Source organism: Eulemur rufifrons, chromosome 15, assembly GCF_041146395.1.
Source record: "Eulemur rufifrons isolate Redbay chromosome 15, OSU_ERuf_1, whole genome shotgun sequence".
Taxonomy (NCBI): Eukaryota; Metazoa; Chordata; class Mammalia; order Primates; family Lemuridae; genus Eulemur; species Eulemur rufifrons.
The window spans coordinates 61,436,972-61,462,099 of NC_090997.1; the positions used below are offsets into that span (position 1 = coordinate 61,436,972).

General features: G+C 41.4%; 1 protein-coding gene across 1 annotated transcript in view; it reads left to right on the plus strand.

Annotated features, from left to right (window-relative positions):
• SOBP (sine oculis binding protein homolog) overlaps positions 1-25,128 on the plus strand; it is a 162,017-nt gene that overhangs the window by 88,560 nt on the left and 48,329 nt on the right. Inside the window, exon 5 of the mRNA XM_069488470.1 lies at positions 2,903-2,998. Coding sequence (XP_069344571.1) covers positions 2,903-2,998 — 96 coding nt within the window. The remainder of the gene's footprint in view (positions 1-2,902; positions 2,999-25,128) is intronic.

The following is a 25,128-nucleotide window of genomic DNA, read 5'->3' on the forward strand; positions in this document are numbered from 1 at the left end:
ATGTCCAGGGCCCATCCTGGACCAATTAAATCAGAATCTTGGAAAGGTTGCAGGTTGAGCGGGGGGAATGGGGGAGACTAAGTCTGGCACCACCCCAGATGAATCTAATATGCAGCCAGGGTAGAGAATTACTGCCTTTGATGAATACATTTAATTCCACTTAGTCCTATAATAGTAATTTAAAATTACACATTACAAACTTCAGAATGCAAAGGGGTTGCTCTGGTGAGAGGTGTGTGTGAGTGCCTATGTGTGCACACACATCCATATGGGGGCGACGGTTTGGGGGCTCCTTGCTCTTTGTGTTCTTTCCGTTTCTGTGACGTGTGGTAGAAATGCAGCAAATGGCTGGAGGATGGAATTTCTTGGACTCTGGAGTCAGGTTGGGTGTCAGAGGGCAGGCCATTCCCAGGGCCAGGGGAGTTTAATGCGAGGTGACCGTAATGGTTTGATAAAGATGCACATAATGGTTTGATAAAAAAGCTTTCTCTCTCCACTTCATAATTTCCCTAATCCCCCTCTCCTTTCTCCTCCAATGCTGCTTTATTTAACCTCCTGAATTATGAGGTTTTATATGAAATCTATAGCTCTTTGGAGGAAACACATTCAAATCTTAGATAATGGGATTTTTTTGTCCTTTAAACACATAAAAAACATTGTGTGCACCTTACATGTAAGTGGAATGAATGTATTTTTGCTACTAATGTTGAAAATATCCCTAGGCATCTGGTGTGTATGAATGTGTATACATAGTACATGCATAATAAACATATTCCACCTTATGAATATTTATACACAAGATACATATATATTGAATATAGACATACATATGTAAATAGTAGCCCTTGCAAACTATATGCAAAGTGTGTTTCCAAGCATATGTATCATAGTGCATCAGGAATATAAGAAAACTATTACCAACTTTAGCATATTTTGAGGTGGCATTTTCTACAGAGCTGTTTATGGTAGGGTCTAGTTACTATCCGCGTATGGGTTTTTTCCATCACTTAAATGTTTGTTAAGTACCAACTAAAAGTAAGGCACTGGGCATGGCAGACTAAGAATGATGATAGTGACGTGGTCCCTGTCTTTAAGACACCTTTACCTTACAGAATGGCTTAAAAATTTTTTATGAAGAATCTAATATTGTCACTGCCCACTGGCACCTTACTGGTTTCTTATGACTGCCTTTTATTTATACTCTCCACTGCTACCATTACCAGTTGAGACTTAAAATGGGCCCATTTGAGCTATATTTGCCTAAACCCTGATGTAGCTGCAGAATAGTGCTGACGCAGGAAGAAGAAACAGCCCTGGTTCCAGTGATAGCCACTGGACGTGAGCAACACTTAACACTTTGTTCTCTGTCACATATAGCCAATCCTATAACTGCATCTCTATTTTACTCTGACTTAGTAGGGGGAAAAAGGTACAATAAAAGGGCACCAAACCCCAGAGATGTTCATAAATCTCAAAAATGAAACCCAAACAGAGCAGTCTCTTTTCCCCACAAACGTTTTATAATCCAAATATTATTGACCATGACATTCCACTTCCAAACTCCATCTACTTCTCTCTCTGGGATAAGTAGCAGAAGCCTTTATTAGAAACAAGCAATACATTCTAAAATGTGCAAAATATGGAACCCTTTCTAAAATGACAATATCCAGTATCGCCGGGGAGCTCTGAGTGACACTCATCAGGGCAGATTTCTCGCCATTAAAGGAGAAACAATACATGAGAGTTGTCATTGTGATGCCACAGAGTATGCTCATGGTTTTCTCCCCCTCAATCCATACATCACAACAGGTAGTTCTCAGCTGTTCCCTTGGTGCCAGACATACATTTTATCTAAAGAGACAGCAGACAGAACTACCTGCTGCTTCCTGTGCGGCTCTCCCTGTGTTTCTCTCCTTTTTCCTACTTCACTGGGGCTTTTTAAAATCAGCTGGCAGGGAGCCAGGAGCTCATCATTTTAATGCAGTGTAAAATGGAATATGCATAATTATATGCAAGCCATATGTGAGGGAGACAGCTCAGCTGTGAATTTCAGGAGGCCAGGAAAGAGAGAGCAGTTAGGGCTAAGATGAGATGAGAGCAGAGCGGAGTGCAAGTGTCACCCAAATGAATGGTTTAATGAGTGTGCTGCAGACACGCCCCCTTTCACCTACCTCTCCCTTCTCTCCAACTCCAAACCAGGAACTCATGGAGATTAGAAAGAGAAGACTGTATGCAAGCGGTATTGCTAATGGGTTCTGTTAATGTCTCCATTTAAACTTCAGCTTTCTTAATTAACAGTGTAGATCAAAATAACCAGTAAGTTTTAATGCAGCTTCTTAATTAAATCTATTTTTTTACTACATTTGATTGAAGAATCATTGTTCTTACTAGATCATCGCTCCTTTTAGATCTTTATTTAAAAATGGAGGGGGATCAGTTCATCTCTAATAGTATTACAATGCAAAATATAACTATGCAAATTGCTTTTCTTATGGCCTTGCTATTAGAATTTTTTTAAAGTGCATTATCTAGAGATTGCTTAAGCATGCCAAAAAGTTTAAACACGTATGTATGTCATATAATCCTAAATGTGCAATGAACACTGCACTGGAAGACGAAAGTGGTGATAATTTCCAGCAAAACTATTGGATTTTGATTTGCTTCGTATTGTTTTAAATATTACACCACAATGAATTTGCATGTTCAAACTAAACAATGTAAAGAAAAATAAATCCCAGATTTTGATATCTAAAAGGTGTACTGCGTATTTAAACAAACTTCTTAATAATGTTGTTATAACTGGATTCCCGTTTGTTTAATGATCTGAGCTGTTATGCTTTTAGCTTTTTTTTTTCTTCCATTATTTGTAAGTCCCTAAATAGGCCATTATATTTCCCTTCAGGCTAGAGATGAAGATGGACATGCTGAAAATTTTCCCCAGCAGCACTATGCTAAGGAAACTCCAAGGCTTGCCTTCAAGAATAACTGCGAACTACTTGTAAGAATAACATACTTACAACAAGTCTAGAATGTTACTTTAGCACAGTGAAAAGAGTTTTTGAAAGGGTTTGTTCATTATTACATAATTTATGAAATATTATAGTTTTTCTGTATAGAGTTCTAAATGCTAATTCTGATATCACTGAATATTCATTATAAGATCTCAAATTGTTTGCAAATCTTTTATATCTGATTATAGAGCTTGAATGGCCCTGTCTTTATTAGCTTGTTTTGTATGGTAGTTTATAAGCAGCCACTTGAAGAATGGCTAGTGATGTTAAAAATATAGAGAAAGACAGTTGATATATGTAGCTTGGAAAAAAACCAACCCCACCCTTACCCCTCCTCCTACGTCCTAATTGTACCGCTATTTTAGGAGACAACATTGTAATATTTTGTTCTGCTAGGAAAGATAGCAGAGTTGACACGCAGTACTCCCTTTAGAATTCAAGTATTCCTTCACTCTCTTGCCAAACTCAACCGTCTCTCCTATGTAGAAGGAGTCAAAGCAGTGACAGGGTGCGGGGATGTTTATAAGTCGTGAGAGAGAGGATATCAGCTGTGACAGAAACTCTGTTCCAATGCAGGGTTAATTTGCTGTTCATTTTAGCATTTACAGCGAGACAAGATGAAAAGCAAGCAGGAATGCCTATTATATTTCTATTAAATGAATCTGTTGGGACCTAATGTTCTTGATTAGCTTTTGAAAATGAGTGCTCTGCAATGCATTTTCTGTTTACCTAAAGTAAACAGAGAATGAATTGTCATTTATTTAGAGATTCAAACACTGCTTTTGAAAATGAAGCTTTATGAGGGATCTAGCTATGTTGTCCCTAAACGTTCTTTTCTTTTCAATTGCATTAAAGCAAAACATTTGCTCCAACTAAATGAAAACACTGAAAGAGAATGAGGTTGCTCAGTTGTTACATTTCGAGGTAGTCTAATTTCTGTTTAGTTTTTTTGGCCGAATACAGTACAGCTCTGCCAGGTCTCTGCATTAGGAAATCCCACATGTAACAGTCTTTGGATTTAGCTCTGATACCAACTGTTCATTAAAAACAGTGTCCAAAGAGCAGGAGAGGAGAAAAAAATACAGTTCTTACCCATTCGAGCTAGCTACATGTTGACAGCAAGAACCTCCTTTTCCCCGCCACACTCTGCACAGTTACAATAGCACTACTCATTGTGTGTGTGTAGTCCCTTGACCAACCAATCCACAGGCAAATATGCTGCTTATAAATGCAATTTTTTTTCCTGAAAATTTAACTTACCTTATATTTTATCTTTGACCTCTTAAACTTCCAGACCTGCTAGCATTACGTATTCTGGGGCAACTCTTTTTGTTCATTTCAGTTTAAATGTTTCTCTCTGTAGCTATGTTACCCAGCGGAAGACCACAGGGGCCATTTAGGCTATGTTTTGGTATCAAAATGCTTTTGGGAGTAACTTGTTTCTTTTCAGAGAAATTGTTAAAAGTAATGTGCCATGTTTAATATTTTTCTATTTATTGGAAAAATGAGTCCTGGTTGTGGTCAGTTTATACTGGAGGAAGTAAAACATGTATGTGAACATCTTTTACAGCTATCTTTAGAGAAAACAGATATTTCATCATTGATGTGCTTAAGCACAATATTGTGTTGGCAGTAGTCTTGAGAGATTTGGTACAATCTTTGTCCTTCTAGTCACTGTTAGAAATGCTTTATTTTGGTCAGCATACTTTCCTGTGATCAAAGAAATAGAATGAAGAGAAAACACGAGCTTATTTCTCCAAGGAGAAATTTTATTTTTTTCAGCTGTAAGAAAAGGGACATGTTTGGCTGGTTGTGAAGCCTTGAGAAGTTATGCTTCTATATGAAAAAGACTTTTTCATTCATAAGAGAGAAATAGGAAGTCCTTGGAGTTTTCTTAGTGCAGCTTAGAGCAGATTTTTAGAGAATCTGTCAGAGAAGATTGCAAGCTCCACTCCAAAGTGCTTTTTTAGCTTAAGGGTGGCTCTGCCATCTCCTTGCATGGTTTGCTGCAGCAAGAGCAGCAGCCAGTGTAGAAAGTATGGGAGCTCTGTCGGGGGGAAAACACTGAGGGCGCAGGTTACTTCTGGGCTGCCGCATGGGCAGGAGCACATGGCTGGAAGGCTAGTCCTCTGGGCCACAGGCACTGGAAGAAAGTGCCCTGGCCAGGTGGATGGGACATTGCCTTGACTTTATTACTGACTCTCTGATGTCTCTGCCTGCAGCCCCGTCTTCCTGCCCCACCCGCCTGTGCTTCTTGGAAGAGGGAGGAATATTAAGTAACCCAAACAAAAGCAAAGTAAAATCGATGCCTGGAATACACAAGTATGTGTAATCAGAAGGCACTGACAAAGAAAGCATTGGCTGATAGAAAAATCTGCTGTGCAACTGTAGATTTCCTGTAGGGTATTGATTTTTCCATTTAAATCCCAAACTGTGATATGTGCCTTCACACTTAATGTACAACACAGATGACTAGATATTTAGTTTGGTGGCCAAGATTTTTTAGTTGGTAGTAGTACAGCAGTTTCCTTATGCTTTTTATTAATTTTGAAAATGCAAGACTGTCAAGATGAGTGACATTAGATAAAATGAGTAGTATTTGATGTATCACAATTCAGTCTGGCCCTACCTACCCCTTTGTAGATAGGTGCATACACGCACAAACACTCACACCAGGGTATTTTGCTGGTATTTCTAAGCTTATGACCAAAGGAAACAACTTTGAATAAAACAAAATGTAGGAAATTTATATTATATTAACACTATAGCGACATGGTTTACAAGAGCCCAGCAAAGAGACTATTTAGAGCCAGCCATGGTTTTGACTAGCCTTTGCCCCAAATTTCAACTCCATTGCTGGTCCCTTTATCATTATTACCTTATTCTTTGGGGACTGGAAGGCTTCTCATTTCCTCTATTAAAATGCTCATGTCACTGGTGGAAGTTGGGTTAAAAGATAGAGTGAGGAGGACCTTAAACATGTTATGAGCTCGCACATTCTAATCAGACAGTACTTCCTCAGTTCTCGAAAGCCCACTGAGCAAAACCTTGTAGAAATATGGAATAAGCTCAGTCACGGGAGGGGAAGGACCTATGGCTAGAAGAAGAGGAATGTGGAGAGGGTTTTGAGAAGGAACTGAAGACTGCTGAGCCCACTCCCCAAGTTTTCTTAGGACCAGCTCAGAGAACATTGCTGTATTCAGAAGAAGGTCAAAATATAATCAAAGAATAGCAGCAACTGATGTAGTATTACTTGGCTGGAAAAAAAACAGGTTTGGGAAATCTGAAAAGGAAAATAAGAGAAAGGAAACTTGGGGTGGAGGGGGCAGTGGCGAAGCAGCCTGCCTTCCTCAGTTCCAGACTCCTGAGTCATCACCTAGACGAAGTCTGAATCCCTCCGGCGTTTCCTCAGGCTGTCAGGGGTGAGGGTTTTGCAGCGGGAGAGGAGGGAGCCCACAGCTGGGAGGCTGAATAAAAATAGCATCAAGGAAGAATTCTTTCTGGTCACTTACAATGCCAGGCTAGGGAGAAGATGAAAACTATTTTAGTTTTGTGGCCTTGTGAACAGAGATGATGGGAAGGAGAGATGCTTAGGCTATTCTGTGGGCTGGTTTTTCCGCCTCATTTCCTTGTGGAGGCAGACAGGTGGATTGTAAGAGTTGAAGATAGGCCTTCGGCAGTAGAAATGCCCCATGTTGAGGCAGTGTTCAAATAACAAGACATTATCGAGCATCTTCTATGTACAAGGCATCCTGCTCGACAATGCAGGTGGGGACAGAAAACAGAGTGCTTTCCCCGAAGGAGTTTGCAGTTCAGTAGGAGAAATGAGGCATGTACAGTATCATGGTCATCAAGAATGTGGGCTCTCAGGTCTTCCTGAAAGCAGAAGTTTGCCCCAGACAGACTCTAGTTTATACCATATCGCCCTGGTGGTATAGCTAAGGATCATTGGCACAAAGGCTAAAATTTATTGTGATATCTCTGACATCACATTACATCACACTGGGTCTCTGTTTCACCTCTGGAACCTACCTGAGCTTCAGATCTTCATCTGTAAAATGTGCTAACAAAAGGCAATAACCTCAGAGCATATTGCAAGGATCAAAAGTGATGACATATTTAGAGAGCCTGGTACATAGTAAGCATGCAGTACGTATTAGCTACTGTTATTATGATTATTCACATAATCATGATTGTTATTATTACACAGTGAGCTGTGCCCGAACAGAGTACTAGCAAAGTTCTGGAGTACAAAGGATGAAGAGATCGTTTCCATATGTGGTCATTAAAGACTTAACAAGGGAGCCTACCTTTGATCTAGGCCTTACGTGGGTTGGATTTGGACAGCTGCAGCTGGCATGTGAGGGTGTTCCCAGAGGAGGGAAAAGCAGGAGCAAAGGCATGGAGGCGAGAAGTACCGGCCAGGTGCCCCCTGCCCTGGTTAGTATCTAAGTTGACCAAGCGTAGAGTGCCCAGAGGCTAAGGGCTGAGCAGTCAGGCGGGCCCATTTGCAGGAGTCTCAATAACTGGCACCATCCTATCGAGTCTGGAAATTCCTAGTGCTTCTGTGGATTAAAAAATATGTATTATAGAAAATTTCTAACATGTACAAAATTAGACTAGTGAGAGCCACATAATGAACCCCATGTACCTTCTACCCAGCTTCAGCAATGATCGACTCAGGGTAGTCCTGCTTCATCCGTCCCCTTGCTCCCCGCCCCTTTTTTGCTATGAAGTATGTATGCTTTTGAGGTGGGCAGGTTGGGGTTTTTTGTTTTGTTTTGTTTTGTTTGGTAAGGATTGTAGCATCCCTCTTCCCTGGAGAGAAAGGATCCGTTGATAATGATTAAATCGGGGACTGGAGCTTTGGGACTATGCATGCAAAAAACAAGTGACTCTTGGTTGTGCACTGTGCTCTTCCCTCCCTCCTCAGCACAACCTTGTAAGGCTTGGGCACTCAGACTGAGTTTAAAAGGACACACCGCAGTACCAGTGATGATTTGGTTCTTCTGTACTCTCAGGCCTCTGGTTCTAAGTGTATTTATTTTAAAATAATGTCAGAACTCTTTGCAGCCCACCCCAGCTCACCAGTACATGATAGCCTCCTCACAGCAGGGAGGGGAAATTCGGGATTGCTACCATACATTAGCCACTGCTGGGTCTTTCTTGCTAGATCCTGGAGATACAAAGAGAACTCCCAAAAGGTTAAACTGCCACATTTCATTGAAACTTGATATGCTTTTCAAAATACATGTAATTGACCAAAGACCCTCCCCTCAATGCTGTTGGTCTAGAAAGCCAGATTTATGCCCCAGGTCAATATGAATTTACATACTGTTGCTTTGATTATTACAGCTGGGCAGCAGATGCACTGAAAATTAAAATCATGGTGACACATTTGAACTCACATCATATGAAATAAAACATCATGTGACATATGCATACATAGTATACTGTACACCAATTTCCTGAAATAGTAGTTGTAGTAGCCCCAAAGGAATAAAAATGACCCAGAAAACCCCAAGGACTGGTTGCTGTCCAGAGAGAGTTGGCCTGTGTCACCATTTTTTTCCCCACCTATCTTCTAGATCTCTTTAATTTGGGGCTATTCCTGTGATCCCATAGTTTTCTAAACTATCTTTTAGAAAAATAGAATTTTCTGGAAATAAAGGCAATAACCTTAGACTAAGCAAGAGTCAGTTTCAATAGAGGTGACACAATTATACTCTCTGGCAAGATCATCTAGACTTTGATACAAGCAACAGGGATGGATTCCACTTGAGTAGTATTTTACCTGCACATCCCTCTGCTCCCATCTGTGCTGTTGTTTAAACGTCTTCTCCAGCTGTGTCTGCTGCTTCTCTTCTCACTCTTTTCAGCCTCTTGGCTCCCATTACTGCCATGGCCTTATGGTTCAGATTCTTTCTCTTTTCCTGTACAAAGACCCTCTGGACTACAGTGGACCATTTCTCCTCCTCTCCCACCCATGCAAACCCTATTTTAACTCTCTTTGTAGTTTCTTTATCTGGGACAGAAGCCACCTGGGAGAGGGCTAGAGTTCCCTAGGTTCTGCTCTGATATAGGGGCTTTTGGAGGAGTAAAGGGTCTTGATTTGATCAGAGATCCTTGGTCCCCGGCAGGCTCCCTTTTCCAAGGCATGGGGCATCTTTGCCTTTCCAGTTTCAGGGCCATTGCACAAAAAGATCAGAGGCATAGTGGTTGGTTTTCATGTTGGCTTCTCACACAGTACATTGCAGTGGTCCTCGGGGCCAGAGAGAGCTATGGAAGACCATGTGTTCTCCAAGGGAGCCACTGTGGCCTGGTGGATAAGAGTGGGAGTTCCAATCCCTGCTCTGCAGACGTGCCAGCAGTGCAACCTGGGCAAGTTTCTTACCTTCCCAAACCTCAGTGTCTTTATCAATATAATGAGGATAAATACAGTACCTACCTGCCTTGTGGGGTTGTCCCGAGGAGTAAATGAGATCATGTATATGATGCACTTAGTATGCCTCGCACATAGTAAAAGTTCAACAACCAATCTTATTGCTAATAAAATGGAGCTATTGTAGAAAGATGTATTAGCTTAAACAACATCTTGCGGCAGATGCTGGGAGTACCTGTTTTTATTCTCTAACTTGAGTCTTTTCCCAGTTGGTTTGGATAAGAGTCCAAATGTAGCATTTTAATTTAGGTAAAAGAACTTCAGATAAATGCTTGAATATCCGTCCACTTGCTTTTTATGCCCAGGGAACTAGAGATGCCTGTTGGCTGCATAGCAAATGTTGCTGACTTATGCAATGTCTGAATACTTTTTTGAAGAAGAATCTAGAACTTCCAAAAAATAGTATGGCATTGTGGTGAAGAACATGGACTCTTGAGCCAGATTGTTTTGTTCAGATTCAGGAATCTTTTCCACTTCACCCACTGGCTGTGTAGCCTTGGGAAAATCACTGAATCTCTCTGTATATGTCCTTGTCTGTTAAATGAGGATAACAGTAACTATCCAGTAGGGTTGGCATGAGGTCTGAATGAACGAATACCCATAAGGTGCTTAGAATAGTATTTGGTAAACAATTGGCATTCAATCAGTGTTGTCGTGATTATGATTATGCTTATTTATTCCAAGGTCACTTGCTTTCAAGTATATCATGGATTAGCTCTTGACAAAATTTTCTAGCAATGGATTATGTGAAAGTTTTGCATATGTACATTTGTATGCAAAAGCCACAAAATTTCCTTGTGAACAATGAATGAGGGGGGCAGAGTACAACATATATTATGCAAATAATTCTTGGAGATAAGCTTTTTTTTTAAAAAAAAAAAAAAATGTGGCTCTCAAGGAATATTCTCTACATCTGCAGTCCCCAAGCCCTGAGCCATGGACCAGTACTGGTCTGTGGCTTGTTTGGAACGGGGCTGCATAGGAGGAGGTGAGCAGTGGGTGAGCAAGCGAAGCTTCATCTGTATTTACAGCTGCTCTGCATGGCTCACATCACTGAATAAGCTCTGCCTCCTGTCAGATAAGTGGCAGCATTAGATTCTCATAGGAGCATGAACCCCACTGTAAACTGTGCATGTGAGGGATCGAGGTTGCGGCTCCTTATGAGAATCTAATGCCTGATGATCTGAGGTGGAACTGAGGTGGTGATGCTAGCGCTGGAGAGCAGCTGCAAATACAGATTATCATTAGCAGAGAGGTTTGACTGCACAATAAATGTAATGTGCTTGAATCATCCTGAAACCAATCCTCACCCCTTGGCCATGAAAAAATTGTCTTCCACGAAACCAGTCCCTGGTGCCAAAAAGGTTGGGAACTGCTGCTCTACATGATCCAAGACCTCTTTATCCTGCCCAAGCGTTTAAAAGTAAAATTGTTACTCTTAGAAATATGCAACTAAGCAAATAAATGCAAAGCAAAGGAAAAAATGTAATTTACACAGGTCCTTATCTGTGGTAGCAAATGGATGTGCCACTGATTGTGTAAGGAAGGGAAGGAAACAAGAAACTCTCCTTTGTGGGGGTCTCCAATGAGCCAGTACCATGCTTGGTTTTTATAGATCCCTCTTTTAGACCCTGTATTCTCACCATAACTTTGCTAAGTAGATATTGTTATTTCCATTTTATAGGTGGGAAAATTAAAATGTAAAGATGTTACATTCCTTGCCCTGGGAGATTGGAGGGGGTCCAGTGAGCAGGTTCAGAGCTGGGGTTCGACCCACACCTCTCCTACCCAAGCCCAAACCAGTGCTCAGACCAACACATACTGCTGCAATCTCAGGGTAGGGGCCAGGTCTTATACATTTTTTTCATTCCAGAGCCAGAGAAGGAGGTCAGTTTATGGTTGTAGAATGAAGGAATTAAGAAATTAATTCAGAATCACTCTTTCTAGTTTCTTTATAGTAACAATTCTTTGGTAGAAATCTGAAGCCCAAAAGAACATCTGTGGGGAATGTTAGGAAGGGCAATTTATTTAGAAAGTCATGTCAATGTTTGAGGATTCCCAATGCATAATAAATTGTGGGGAACAGAGCCAAAATGTATAGTTTTTAATTTGGTAGACTTGGGGACATTTACAGAACAGCTGTAGACTATAGAAAATATATTTTTTCAGTGTGATATAAGCATTCGAGTGTCTTTTTAAAAAAATCTGACTGCTATAGATTATGTGTAAGTGCTAAGTGTTTGTTGGAAAATTTTGATATTTTTATGATCACTGAGGCCATTTTTAAAAGGCTGGAACTATTTTAATTTGGTAGCATTGCATTGCTCAGAGTGAACAAATCTGCTTCCCTTGAGACGTCCGGCTACAAGGCAGCATTCGGGAGTCAGGTGCCAGTCACGTTTTCCCTCATTGTTTTAATTGCTAGAGCTGAGCAATCACCTACAATACCAAAGAGAATTCACCTCCGATGGCTTCAAGGAATCTATAGGTCATATGTCAAGCAACCAGGAAATCAGATAGGATATCAATTATAAATATAAACGTGCAGAAGTAACCAGCCATAACTAATATTAATCATATTCAGTTGTGTGCTCAGTTGATGGTTAGAAGAACAAGCTAATGAAAATCTCTTGGGAGAAAAAGGGAAAGAGTATAAAAAATATTTGGAGTGGAGAATAATGACAAATGTGAGTAATAAGAGAGCCAAGAAATGGGAGATGGGGCTGTGGGGGTAGTGGAGGACTGGTGAGAGGGAACTTTGAAAGGGAAGAAGAAGATAGAAGCCCATGATTAAACTGTAAATGTTTTCCTTGCCCAGGAAAACAAGAGCCTTTAAAATAATGTGCTTCATTGCATTTTGGTTTGAAATATCTTTCCTAATTATGTTTTTTGGAGACTTCCTGCTCTTCTGCTCTGAGGCATCAGGCTTTCCTGGAGAGCTCCCTTTCCAGCCCCTCCTCCCTGCCGCATGGCTACACGCAACCAGGAATTGAGACCTTTGCCGGAGGACAGCACTCATTCTCCTTTAAGCCCAGACGAGTTCCCCTGGCTGACGGCTCTGTGAGAAAGGAGCCTTGTCTGTCTTGTGCATTGCTGGACCCTTGAGAACCATGCTTGGCCCACACCATTTTTCATGGATTCTAAGATGCACTTTTCCCCCTAACATTTTAACATCTCAGAAATGGGAGTCATCACATTGATGACCTGTCATTGTTTGATTGGCAGTGTTTTTCCCCTTGTAGTATTAAAATAATGGCATCTTAACAACCAATGGTGATATAGTAATAGATTCAATGAGCCAATGAGGTGGATGCTCAATAATTATTTGTCAAATGAACGTGTGCAATAACATCTCTCCCTGGCTCTAGTTCAGGTAAAAATGAAAGTTGGTACTGGACTGTGTGTCTGCCGCTGGCAAGGTGGAGTGGAGGGTGGCCTCTGGCTGTCTTGGATGAGTATTCTACCGCTGTGCACTTTCTCTGCAGTGGAGCTGATAGATGACGTGTTCATTCCTGCAAGTGAAATGTTGAACCAGTTAAGACATACCCCAGATAAGCAGGGCTTAAAAATAATAAATAGAACTTTTGCCTTAATTATCCAGAAAATTGCTTAATGTTCTACTTTGGGTTGCATATCCTTCAATATTTCTCTTAAAAATTCATAAAGATCCATTGGTTGAAGAGCGATGATCTCTTTGTCTTTCTCCATAGAACAAGCTGTAGATCTCATTAGGATAAAGTATGTTTTTATAAATTAGGATGCTCTTATCCATCATCATCATCATCACCACCACCACTATCATCTCTTAGAGAGGTTCCCAACCTACAGAAGGTGCAAAATATACCTAGGTATATTTCCTATACTTCAGAATTTTATAATGCACATTCAGGATATCAAATCATATAGGTAAACTTACACCTCAAACTTAACTCTGTGTAATACTTTGCTGTTTTTCTTGTTATGATCTCAATGTAGTTTGGTTTCCTTTGAGTGGAAAATTTGAATCTGATTCTGACATTGTAGCAGGATGTGCTATACACTCCTTTTTGTGAATAAGGAGGGGGAAAAAATCACACAAACATTTTTAAGTGGCAAAGTCTGAGAGATGGGAAGGGAGACAATGTTTAAATATTTAACGTGTGCTGGGATAAAGCCTTCACATGAGAAGTGTCCAGGTTAATTTAAGATATGTGAAATATTTCGGGGGCCTCCATCATATAGCCATTTCAGTTGGTGGTACTATTAATTTCTAAATTGTTGATAAATACATAAAGACACTTCCAGTGAACTAAACACCATTTTTGGCTTAGAGAAAAATTTGTGTATTTACCGGGTAGCTTGAATTTTGAAAATATGCAGCAACATTGCATATATACACATTTAAAATATATGAAGGCAAATTTATATATCCTATGTAGAATTGTGGGTATGCATATAAAGGAAAATGAAAATAAACTAAAGCATTATTAAAGTATTTATGAGTCTATGGCATTTAACTCATCTCAGACATTTATGTAGTATTTTTTATATACTAATTTGATGTTTACATATGAATACGTAAAAATAAATAACATGGAAAAATCAAGTTGTAATGAAATTTTTATTTTCATTTTTCCTTAGCCTTCATGCATTTTGATTTTTAAACAATGTTCTGACTGTCATCAAATCAGCCAAGTTGAAAATTGAACTGCATCAATGGAGACAGCCAGTCTTGATAATTCAAACCTAAAAGACCTTTTCTCAAGGGATATATTCTCCCTGGTTTATCTGGTCTGAATAGTTTCTTATATCTCTAATTTATTCTTTTGTATACACTGCACAAAGACAATCTCTATAAAGATTTTAAACCTTTAAAAAAATGTGGGTATTTAATGTTATAGACACATCTCACAAAGTGGAATTAACATGAGAGCAGGTAGTTATGGGGTGTGTGTGTGTGTGACCCAGATTTTGAAGACTTTTGTCTTACAATTGATATGCATTTATCGGGTACCTACTGTCTCTCCAGTGTTGTGCTTAAAAGTCATGTGTTAACAATGCAAACAAAGTATAAAATGTGGGTCCTTCTCATAAGAAATTTACAAACAAGCTATGCTTTTATGAACAATGTACCTCCAGTGTATAGTGAAGTGCCAGATGGGGTGGTATGGTGATTAGAGTATAGAAATATATATTAAAATATTCATGTGTGCAATAGGAAAGTGAAGGTCATTTAATGAGGAAGAAATGATGGCCTGGATAGGTCCTCAGAGGACATAAGGCTTGGGCTGGTCCTTGGAAGGTGGGTGGCCACAAAAGGGCATCCTAGAGAAAGAAGAGGCAGCGTGGAACCATCGCGAGGGAGGTGCACGTCATGTACGTGGGGGCCACATGAGAGACTGCCTGGGCTAGTATCACTTTGTGAGTGGTAACAGAATTAACTCAGCAGGTTGTGGTCAGATGATAAAAACAGTGAGAGCCAAGCAGCTGATTGCACATTTGGTGTTTTAGGCTATAGGGCTCTGTATTATGTACCTGAGCCAGGAAGGACCATTATGAAAGCAGTGCTGTCACAGGTTGGAGGAGGGGAGTGGGGAGACTTCTAGAAGGCTGTTAGAGCAGTCTAGGCACACTGTGATGGGTACAAAGACTTCTGACAGCTGGAAAGGCAAGAAAGAAACCCGGAAAATGACTGTCCAAAAGTATTAGTCATCAAGTTTTTATGACCATCTTAGTATAAATAACCGGCAAAGATTTCATCTCATGCCAATTTTCTTGTAAATTTAGCTTTTGGATAGCAGTCTTAATTAAGTTACTAGTTATATGCAGTAGGAAAAACAAGATCAACGTAAAAGCAAGACATTGAAGTTTAAAAATATTTGTGATCCAGAATGATTCAGGGATCAGTGTTATTTAAAGTATAAAAATATAAAGTAGGAATAAAAGGTTCTTAAATTTGGATTATTTAAAGATGGATAGAATCGCCATTTGTAGGAATGCAATGACCCCTTCCCTCTGAAAACAGCACAGAGGCCAGGTAGCCCTGGAATCACTTCCTGGCTATGTACTTTTCTGACTTTGTGGCCTTGGGAAGGTCAGTTTCCATACTTGTAAAACAGGAATAACTGTATATGTCATTTAGTGTTGCTATAAAAGCTAAATGAGATAATACATATAATGTGCTTGGCATATAATAGGTGTTCAATAAAAGGTAACTAATAAAGGGAAATAAATCCCTCTTTTGTACGCAACTTTTAAGAGAAAAAAGGAAATGCTAATAAGGAAAACTCAAATGAGTGGTCAGAATCCTTGTTTTTTAAAAATAAAGGGAGAATCTTATGATACACAGCTTTTGATCATACGGATTTAGCCTATTCTTTACACATGTACACAACTCTAGACAGAGAACTGGTGTTTATCCAATAAATATTACTAAAGATTTTCAAGATCTTCATCAAAGAAAAAACATTTTATTGAATTTACTGGGTTTACTAAGGTAGAACATTAGACTAACATAAAATGATTTTTGAGGAAAAAAAAATCTCACACAAAAAGAGTTTGCTAGTCAGTCCCCTAAATTAACTTTCTTATCATCCCACATTCCCTGATTATTCTAATAATGTGACCACTTAAAATTCCATTTTTCTTTTGGACGTGAACACAATCACCCACTTTTTTGGCCATCTTCTTTATTCATATGCTGGTAAGTTTCACCGTATATCAGTTAGGTACTTAATTATTGATTTGATAAATCAGTTTTTCTTTGGTCGGTTTAGCTGTCTGGAATGTATTTGGGACTTGTTACAGTTGTAAAAAACGAAAAAAAAAAAAAAAAAGAAAGAAACAAAAACCCAGAATCTCAGCAAAATGTCATTTAGTGGACTTGTTAAAACTCAAGAGCATCTCCCTTGATTAGAGCTCCTCTTTGAAATAGTTGGGCTGCCCATACACAGATTATCAAGGTCATATTCAAGATTAAAATGAGTTACGGGACAATAAGGTGCCTATTATGGCAGGAAAACATGCAAACAGAAACGAGACCTAATGTCTTTCCTCTGCCCTGGCTTTTTTCTTTCTGAGCTTAATATACCTATTTGGTCTAATTTAGTTTTAGCTTTAGTTATGCTTTCTAAAATTACAATGTGTGTGAGGATTGGATTTTTTTTTCTTCCAGTAGGAATTAGAGTATACATAAAATGCCTCTCTCTCCTCCTGCAGGAATGGTAAGAGCCACATAGCTCCCTATGTCTAGTCAGGGCTGTGGTGTGGAGCTTCTAACAGGGCCCACCAAGTGAATGGTGCCTCCTAGAAGCAGCGGCCCTGCAGCCGTGTGTCTGGTAGACTGGCCCTCACTTCATCTGTTAGCCCCAGCAAACAATGAAAATACAATGATTACTTTTCAGATTGTGAAAATAACCATGCAAAGTTATGTTTAGATTTGGAAGTATGAGTTTAAAAAAATATGTGGTTCAATCTACTGTTTAAAAAAAAACATGACCGAAGTCTGTTGGTTTACATTTTAAGTTTTCTATTGCAATAAAGAAATGACAGGACTATTAAGGATGCTGATGGTTGGGGTTGAAGCCTGGGGATGAGGGCTCTGGAATCAGTTCTCCATCACTGTCAGCTGCCATTATCACCATCTCTTTGGCTTATCCTGGCCAAAACATTTAACATTTCTTCTAATCTTCACTGTCTGCATAAATTAAATAGAGAACTTTATGCAAGTGCCACACACCATCACGCTTTCCTCAGAATTCACATCATCAATTCTATTATCTAGTTGGCAAGCTTTTATTGAGTGCCTACTATGTGTGGGGCACAAGATCATCTTGGATGGGTACAAAAGGGACCAGATTTTTTACAGAATTCCACCCCTAGTTTTTATAAGATCATTGTACATTTACTTTATATTATTAAACTGTGTATAGTTCTATTGTTAAACTAGGTATGTATGTAAATCATCTTAATAAAAGCTTTGAGTAAATACTCAAGAAACACTTACTATATGAATGAATGAACAGACCACACTGGTGTGGCTCTCCACTGGCAGTTTTCCACAATCAGCTCAGACTCCAAGGTCTCTCCTGTGTCTAGGGAGTTGTCAGGAATGTCTGGAATGTGGCAGCTTGGCTGAGTTGAGTTCCTCTCCGACACATTTCTGAGTTGTCCAATGTCTTGGGCAGGATGAATAGTGGCAGAAGCTGTGGGAGCCACCTATGGGCTCTGATAGGTCTCTGTGGACCCATCCCTAAACTACAGCACCCCTCATCCTCTCCCTCCACCCCAGTAGGTTTGTTTCCCAAATGAGAGTAGTAGGGCCTGGGATTTTCTCCAAATTGCACTCAAATTCCCATATTCATGTTTACGTTTCAATTTAGCTACTAGAGAAGGTATCAAATATTGTAGTCAAGGCATTAGATTTAAAAATAGGTATTGTTTTACTCTTTTTGATCTATTTAGATTAAGATTTTAAATGAAAGAATTACTTTGGAGACACTACTATATTCCTGGGCTTAAGTGACATGCTCCTTTGGTTGATCTCAGGTGGCAGGCAGTGCTTCCAGAAACTTCTCCCCTTCTATCTCTTTCTCTCTGGTGATTTCCACACAGAATGTCAGTGGATCCAAGAGGCAGTTTTCTCTGGAACCTTAATTCTGCTAAATTGGCCCCACAGAATAATCATACTTCTTTTTGAAATGGAACTATGCAAAGTCTTGAATTTTATTACAGAATTTAATACCAATAATTACTTAAAATTTAATGAATTTCACTACTGACTTAATTGCTTTTGAGTAGTTCCACTTAACTTATTAAAGAGAAGCAAGGACATATTCATTTAATGAGCAGTAGAAGTCTTGCCCTCACATCTGCCTACATTCTCTTTTCAATTAATCAATTATAGTCCGATGGTGTGTAATTACACATTAAGAAAGTTATTGGATATCTCAGCATGCCTGTCCCAGGGGGCTCATGAATACACTAATATAACACACCTGTAATGACCTGTGCTCAGCTCTGCAAATTATACTCATTTCTCTCTCTCTCTCTCTCTCTCTCTGCTAAATTAAGATGAGAGCAATTACCATTAACTTTTTGAGTCACATCTAGTCAATGTGATGTGGAGAGAGAAAGTGAAAAAGAAAGACTGAAAGAAAAGTAAAAATGGAAGAAAAAGACTTTATCTGCAGGTATAAGTAATCTGCTTTTTGAAATTAGCTTTCTGAGACTCAGTCCCTATTGGAGAGCTATTGCAGTGTTTTGGAGGAGCAGGGCTTGTCCATCTGAGCTGTGTCTACTGAATCATACCAAATACTTGAGAAAATCAGGGCAGCTTTATTTGAACTCAAATAGTGACTTTCTTCTCAGCTTCCTTCAATCTCCTGATGAGAGAAATAGGAAAACAGGAAAACCTTTTGAAATCACATTCAGGCAAATTTGCTTGGCTTGTTTCAAATCAAACCAAAGTCTGGAACTGATCCGCACACAGCAGCACTAAGCCTCTGCATAGCAACTAAGCTGCGTTAAAAAAAAAGGGTTGGGGGGCAGAAAGAAAGAAGGACCCACTAAAAATGCAATACAAACAAAGAGCAAATTTTGCTTCATTAATGGCCTAAAGGCTCTGGTTATGTGAAGGGGTCTATTCCAGTTATGTCCTGATTTATGCTAAACCGGTAAAACCCAACAAGAACCTCTTAATCCAAATTACATAGTCAGAGACATTCTAAATGCCTGAACCAACCAAGCGATTTTAAGCAAAATGCCCTGTTAAAATAAGCTTTGATGTCTGCACAACTCAAACTCAAGCAGCAATCTGTTGACATTTTCAGCAAATGCTAACTTAGTCTAAGACAGAGGCAGCAGTGGCTTCTTCACAGTGTTCTTCTGGGTAAAGTGTTTCTTCTCCCTTCCCTCCTTCCTCCCCTCCACCAAAAATACCCTGCTTCCTTTATCCATTTATTGAGGTACTGACAAGGTCAAATCTACTGTGATTAGTGGCTGTCCATCAGAATAGAGAGAAGGATACATTGATACTCAGCTAGCAGATGCTCATGAACATGCAAATGAATGTGGTAAGCCTTCTTGGTTGAGAAGGATTTGCTTTGTTGATGTTTTAAACTCTACAGCCAATTTTGGGCATTTTGTGTGCTGTTTTCCCTGCTTACGGCCACTGGCCATGCACATTCCACCGTCACTTGGGCAAAGCCTGCCGCCCAGTGTGCCTTCTGGAGATGCCCGAGACCCCGCTGGCGCTGAAAGGAGGATGGGTGGCAGTGGCAGAGGCACCCTGTGTACTTTCAGGGCGTGTCCCTTCCTGGCACTCCTGGCCTGTCGGGACAAATGTCTCTGCCCGAGGGGCTGTCTTCCTGTGTGGGCTACATTTGTGGCATCTCATGGGCCTCCATGGGGTTGAATTGTAAATAGTGGCTGCCACATAAAACATGCCATCTGTACCCCTGTGGGTAGTAGGATGGAACACAAAAAAGATTTATTCCAGGAATATGAACTGATGTTTACAGACATGCCAGGACTGGCTTTTAAAACACAGTGGAAAACTGTCTCAAAAGCAGTTTGAGTACCATGTAATAAAAGCCCCCAAAAAGTGCTAGAGAGGCATGAAGGAAGCCTCTATGCTCAGAGAGATGCACCAAGCTGGCATACCCACACCAGACCTCTTTGCCCAGAGATATGGGATACCGTGAGGTCTCGTCGCCAGAGGCAGAGGGTACCTGTGGCTCTTCCACTTTGGGGGTCTAGAGTTTCCCCACCCCCTGGAATAATTTTAAGAAAGTGAAAGGGAAGGAGATAAGTTTGCATTGAGCAAATTGGATCTCCAGGGAAAGTTTTCTTATTTTGCTGGGCTGGGACTCAGCACTGTGTTTGGGGAAGCCTTTGCTGAGGGCATTATACCCACAGGCAGGCACAGGCACCTTGGCTCTAGTGTAATGGCCACATGTCCCAAGATTTCCACAACCTTTTCTGTTTCACCTATTGTGTTATTTTGTCTGTTTTCATAAATCAGTGGTCTTCAGATGAGCTCAGATGGCCCAGCATTTGGAAGTGGTGTCACTCTTTTGGGAAAACCATGAATTATTGACATATTTAATTCTCAATTATGTGAACCAGTAGTAAATTTTGCCATCTGTAATACATATATGAAATATAAAGTCATAAAGAAGAGGCAACAGGTTACAAATGTATGATGAGCTGTGTAAGCAGGGTTGACAGATTAGTATTCCTTTGCCACTTGCTTGTTGGTTTTGTCATCTTCGAATGCTTGTTAGCAGACACAGCAGCCTCGGTCTGTGAGATAAGTCCTTTCCTACGGATTTGGGTAATTCTTGTTTATGCATGCTGTGGTTATTGTCTTGTGACGCAATTTAGTTTTCACTGCTCTTCCTGTTCTAGAGACCTGGCTGCTCCTTGTACGAAGTGAGTGGGTCTCACCTGAAGGAAGTGGTGCCTCCTATTTCTGCATCAACTTCATCCCCTGCTCCCAACCCTCAGCCTCCATCCCTCTACCCCATACCCCACCCCACCCCTGTGGAAATGAAGGTGAGGCCAGGGGAGACCCAGGCTCTTCTGGCCTTTACTGCAGCCTGCCTGTGACGGCGCCCCCTAGTGACGGATGGTATCATAGCACCCTCCAGGTTGGCCCTGAAGCCAGGTGAGGTGTGCCAGCACCAGGGAGCCTGTGAGCTGGGAGCCTCTGCACTCTAAGCCAGACAGTGGAGTGTGTGTGTCCTCATGTGTGTGTGCGTGTCCATGCAGAAACTTTCACTGAAGATTCAAGTTAGTGAAGGGCTTTTATGTCACAGCACTGTGAAAAACTTAAAATTAAATACGACATCCCCATTCATAAAAATTCTTTGGCCTCTTGGCCCCAGGAATTTCTCCTTGGCCACATTTCCCTGCAAGTCTCAGTCCCTGTCGTCTGCTCAGAGGCTCCTCCCCTCCTCTCTCTGCATGTCTGTCCCCCATGCTCAAATTTCCGTCGGGTCCTTATGCTGAACATATCAGCCATCAGCCAGACAGCCCGTGTGCCTCCTGTATTCTCTTTGTACACTTCCCTTTCGTTCTCACACATTATATACATACTACGATATCTCCTTTTCAAAGTCCCAGTGGGGATATGGCCAGTCAAAGGAGGGCTGACACCTGTGCCAAAGACCCATGTGGGGCCAGCAGGCTGAAGTGGGGGACCCAGAGGTGGTGGAGTTCAGGGGTCACTGTCTCATGCTCACGAGCTGCCCTTCTCTACCACGAGATTATCCTGCCACAGCTGCATTTTGAAGGCTTTTAATTAAAGGTGAGGAAAATATATAGGCAGAAAAACATAAATTTGCAAAATCAGTGCATTAGTATTTCTCCCCAGTGGTCTGAGAGAAAACAAAAGTGAACTGATTGCAGTAGCAGCTCCAGTTGATCCAGTTTACTGACAAGACAACAGCGTGTCCTCAGAAGCTGAGTTTGAGACCCGCTACTCCTAATCTCTGAGATCGTCCCCAGAAGCATGAAGCTTCGGCATCCTGGTGTGGCTCCTGGACTGCCTCTGGCTCCAGAAAGCAAACCCAAATCCTTCCTCAGAACATGTGCCCTGGGTCCAGATTCAGAAAATATAGTCCCCGAGGCCGTGGGCTGATCTTTCAATCCAAAGTTGTCTATAGCCCCTCACTACTTAAAATGTGGTCCTTTCGCTGGCAACGTGGATACCGCCCGGGCCCCTGCTAGGGATGTAGACTCTCAGGACCCACCCAGCCCTCCTGAATCAGAACAGCGTTTTAGCAAGATTCCTCTAACGTTTGTGAGCAAATTGAAGTTTGAGAAGCTCTGGGCTAGGGGATGATGATTGAGTTTTAGCCTATACATGTGGGATAGCTTCAGTGAGCTCCTTGTCATTATGAGACACACACCCACAACTCATTCACACATACCCCTATCTCCTTCACAACCATTGAGAAGCTCATTGTGTCTATCAGAGAGACTTCTCATCCACAGTGGAGAGAATATCTTCCTGCAGTCTCAAGAAGGAGCCCCTGCTTGGAAAAGTTGAAGCAGCCAATGGGAGACTAAATCCCAGACTGCCTGTGTGTGCTTGGAATTTGGGCTCCATTGTTTAATCCGTGGAAGGAAAAGAGAGGGTTCCCCCATGGCAGGGCTTGGTGGAGGGTGGGGGTGGCAGTGCCTGCACCAGGAACCCTTCTTCCCCCGCCATCTTGCTTTCTGACTGCAGGAGAGGAGAGGCTGGGCTTGGCAGGCCTTCCTCTGCCCAGTCAGATGAACGTGCCCTGCGGGAAGGGTAGCAATGTTGCCCCACCCCATGACTCCAGAGGAGCTGCCTGTAGGAATGCACAGCTGGGAGCTTATCACCCCCGCCATCCTCCCTCCCTCCCCTCTGTGCCCACAGACATTGAACAGGTGAGGGAGCTTCTCACCTGTTCCCTTGGCAGACTCTGGGGAGGGAGTCCTGTTGTCCACTCTGAGAAAGGGGCCTGGGGAGATGGTGTGTGGCAGGGCATTGGGGCTGGTGCACATTTGACCTTAAGCCCAGTCCCAGGGACGTGCTCTGGGTGATGTTATCGATACGGCTCCTGTACATTTTCCAGGACACTTGGTTTTAAATGTTCTGCCTGTTGTCACACTATAAATCATCGCGATGACTTGGGGCTCCAGCTACACTTTCCAGTTGGCCTTATGCATCCCACCCATGGCAGAACAAAAATTGGTCAGATAATGTGTCCTGATTCTTTTCAGGCAATTGGTGACAATTTGTTGCACAACAGGAAGTGGACAGTAACTTAAAGGATCATGTCTATGGCCACCTGGAATTTCTGGGACAGACCCAACATGAAATATTCTGGTCTGTTATCATTCAGCGCCCAAGGAACACTGGTGCGCCTCCAGCTGGCCCCTCGTGCTTTGCTGCTGATGTCAAATGCTGGCATTGTTGCTGAAAAAAATTAAGTTAATGAATATAATTTTTTTCCATTTCAGAGTTTCTCTCCTACTTTTTCTTACGCATTTGGCACCTGGTACATATTGTAGCAAGCATATGCTAGCACTTGTCAAACTGAATAAGCAATAGAAAAAAATGATTGCTGATGAACTCAGAAAGAGCTGATCCTGTGTCGTTCAGCAGTCTTTTGTGTGCATGTGAGCAGTATGTGGCTTGAGGTTGGGTTTTCTTCATTATGTACGTGAATATAATCTATATAATCATGTTTTGGGGGTATAACATTGTTTTTAGTTCAAATGATAGAATTAACCATAGCAGCCTTTCATGGGGTTCTGCTGAGAGCTTTGTTCCCGATCAGGTATGAGACACTCTGTGTCCCGCCAGGGTCCTGGTGGCTGCTGGAGCGATGGGCCTCTCTATGGGGCTGGCTGTAGAGAGAGAGGGATATTGGTTTGTAGCCATGAACGTGCTGAGACTTGAGGGGCTGCTCAGGTGGAAGGGACAGGCCACCCACTCACATGAAATTCCACTATTAGAGGTTACTTTCTTTGGGTTTTAAATGCTGTCTAAGGTAAAAACCTTATAAGCATTGACATTTTGGGTTTCATTTGCTTGGGACCAGGAGGGATGGGTGAGTAACTGCAGGAGAGACAGACTGACAGAGGAAAAGGCAGGACAGCCATCTCACATCTTACACGTCATGGTTGTGACTGGGCTCATCTCTTCCTTGACCACCCAGGGGCACAAAATGCTGGCCGTGATTTGGCTGGAATTTTCATGTTGTTGCTTCCCTTCACCTCAGAGGTTCCTAAATGGTGACTCACGGACCGGGGCATGTTGCATGACCGAGAAAAATGAAGATGCTATATATATACTTTATGTGAAGGCATAGGGTCCTGGCCCTTTCTTGGGAAGGATTGTCTTTTCTTTCTGAGATGGTGTCTTTCCTAGTTGTATGGTATTAAACTGCCCTTTTTCTTTTCCTTTTTTTAAAAAATGAAACAGTGATAATCTATAGTAATTTCTAAAACACCTTTAGGCAAAAATAATTTAGGAGACTGACATAGGAGGACAAGCTTCAAAGCTGTTTTTGAGCTTTTGCTCAGGATGGAATCTAAAGCCAGGTAAACGCCCAGTGACCTCGCCATAGAAATGGACATCTCTTTGAAAATGAAAGCTTTGATTATGTTTCCAATACCACATTCAAGGTCTTCAGGAGCCGAGTTAAGAGACAAATACTGCCCTCAAGGACAGATACGACAAGAAGTCAAGTGACATCAGAAATTACAGTGACCTGTGCTATGAGCGAGGGAAAAAGTGCCAAAGAAGGATCCCAGGGAGGGACAGATCACAACCTCCTGGGGAGAGGGAATCAGGTAGGTCTGTGAGCTTTGGCATCAGAAAGTTCCTTAGCCTGACACAGAAACAAGGGGCACCCGGCCCTTTTGATGTTCTTCAACACCCCCACTCCGCCCCCGAACACCACTACCATAGAAGAACCAGTGTGTATCTTCGAACATGTTCCTTCTTCCCCCAGCTATTCACACCCTAATCTGAGACTTTCAGTAAGTGAAAATGAGGCCAGACTGTGTCACTTAGACCTGTGATCTTGGCGGGTTTTTGATCACACACCCCACCACTAAAAAAAAAAAAAAAAAAAAAAGTTGAGCACACACTCATGCTATTTATTTATTTGTAAAGTGTATACATGTACTACTCTCCTAATATCTTTATGTACA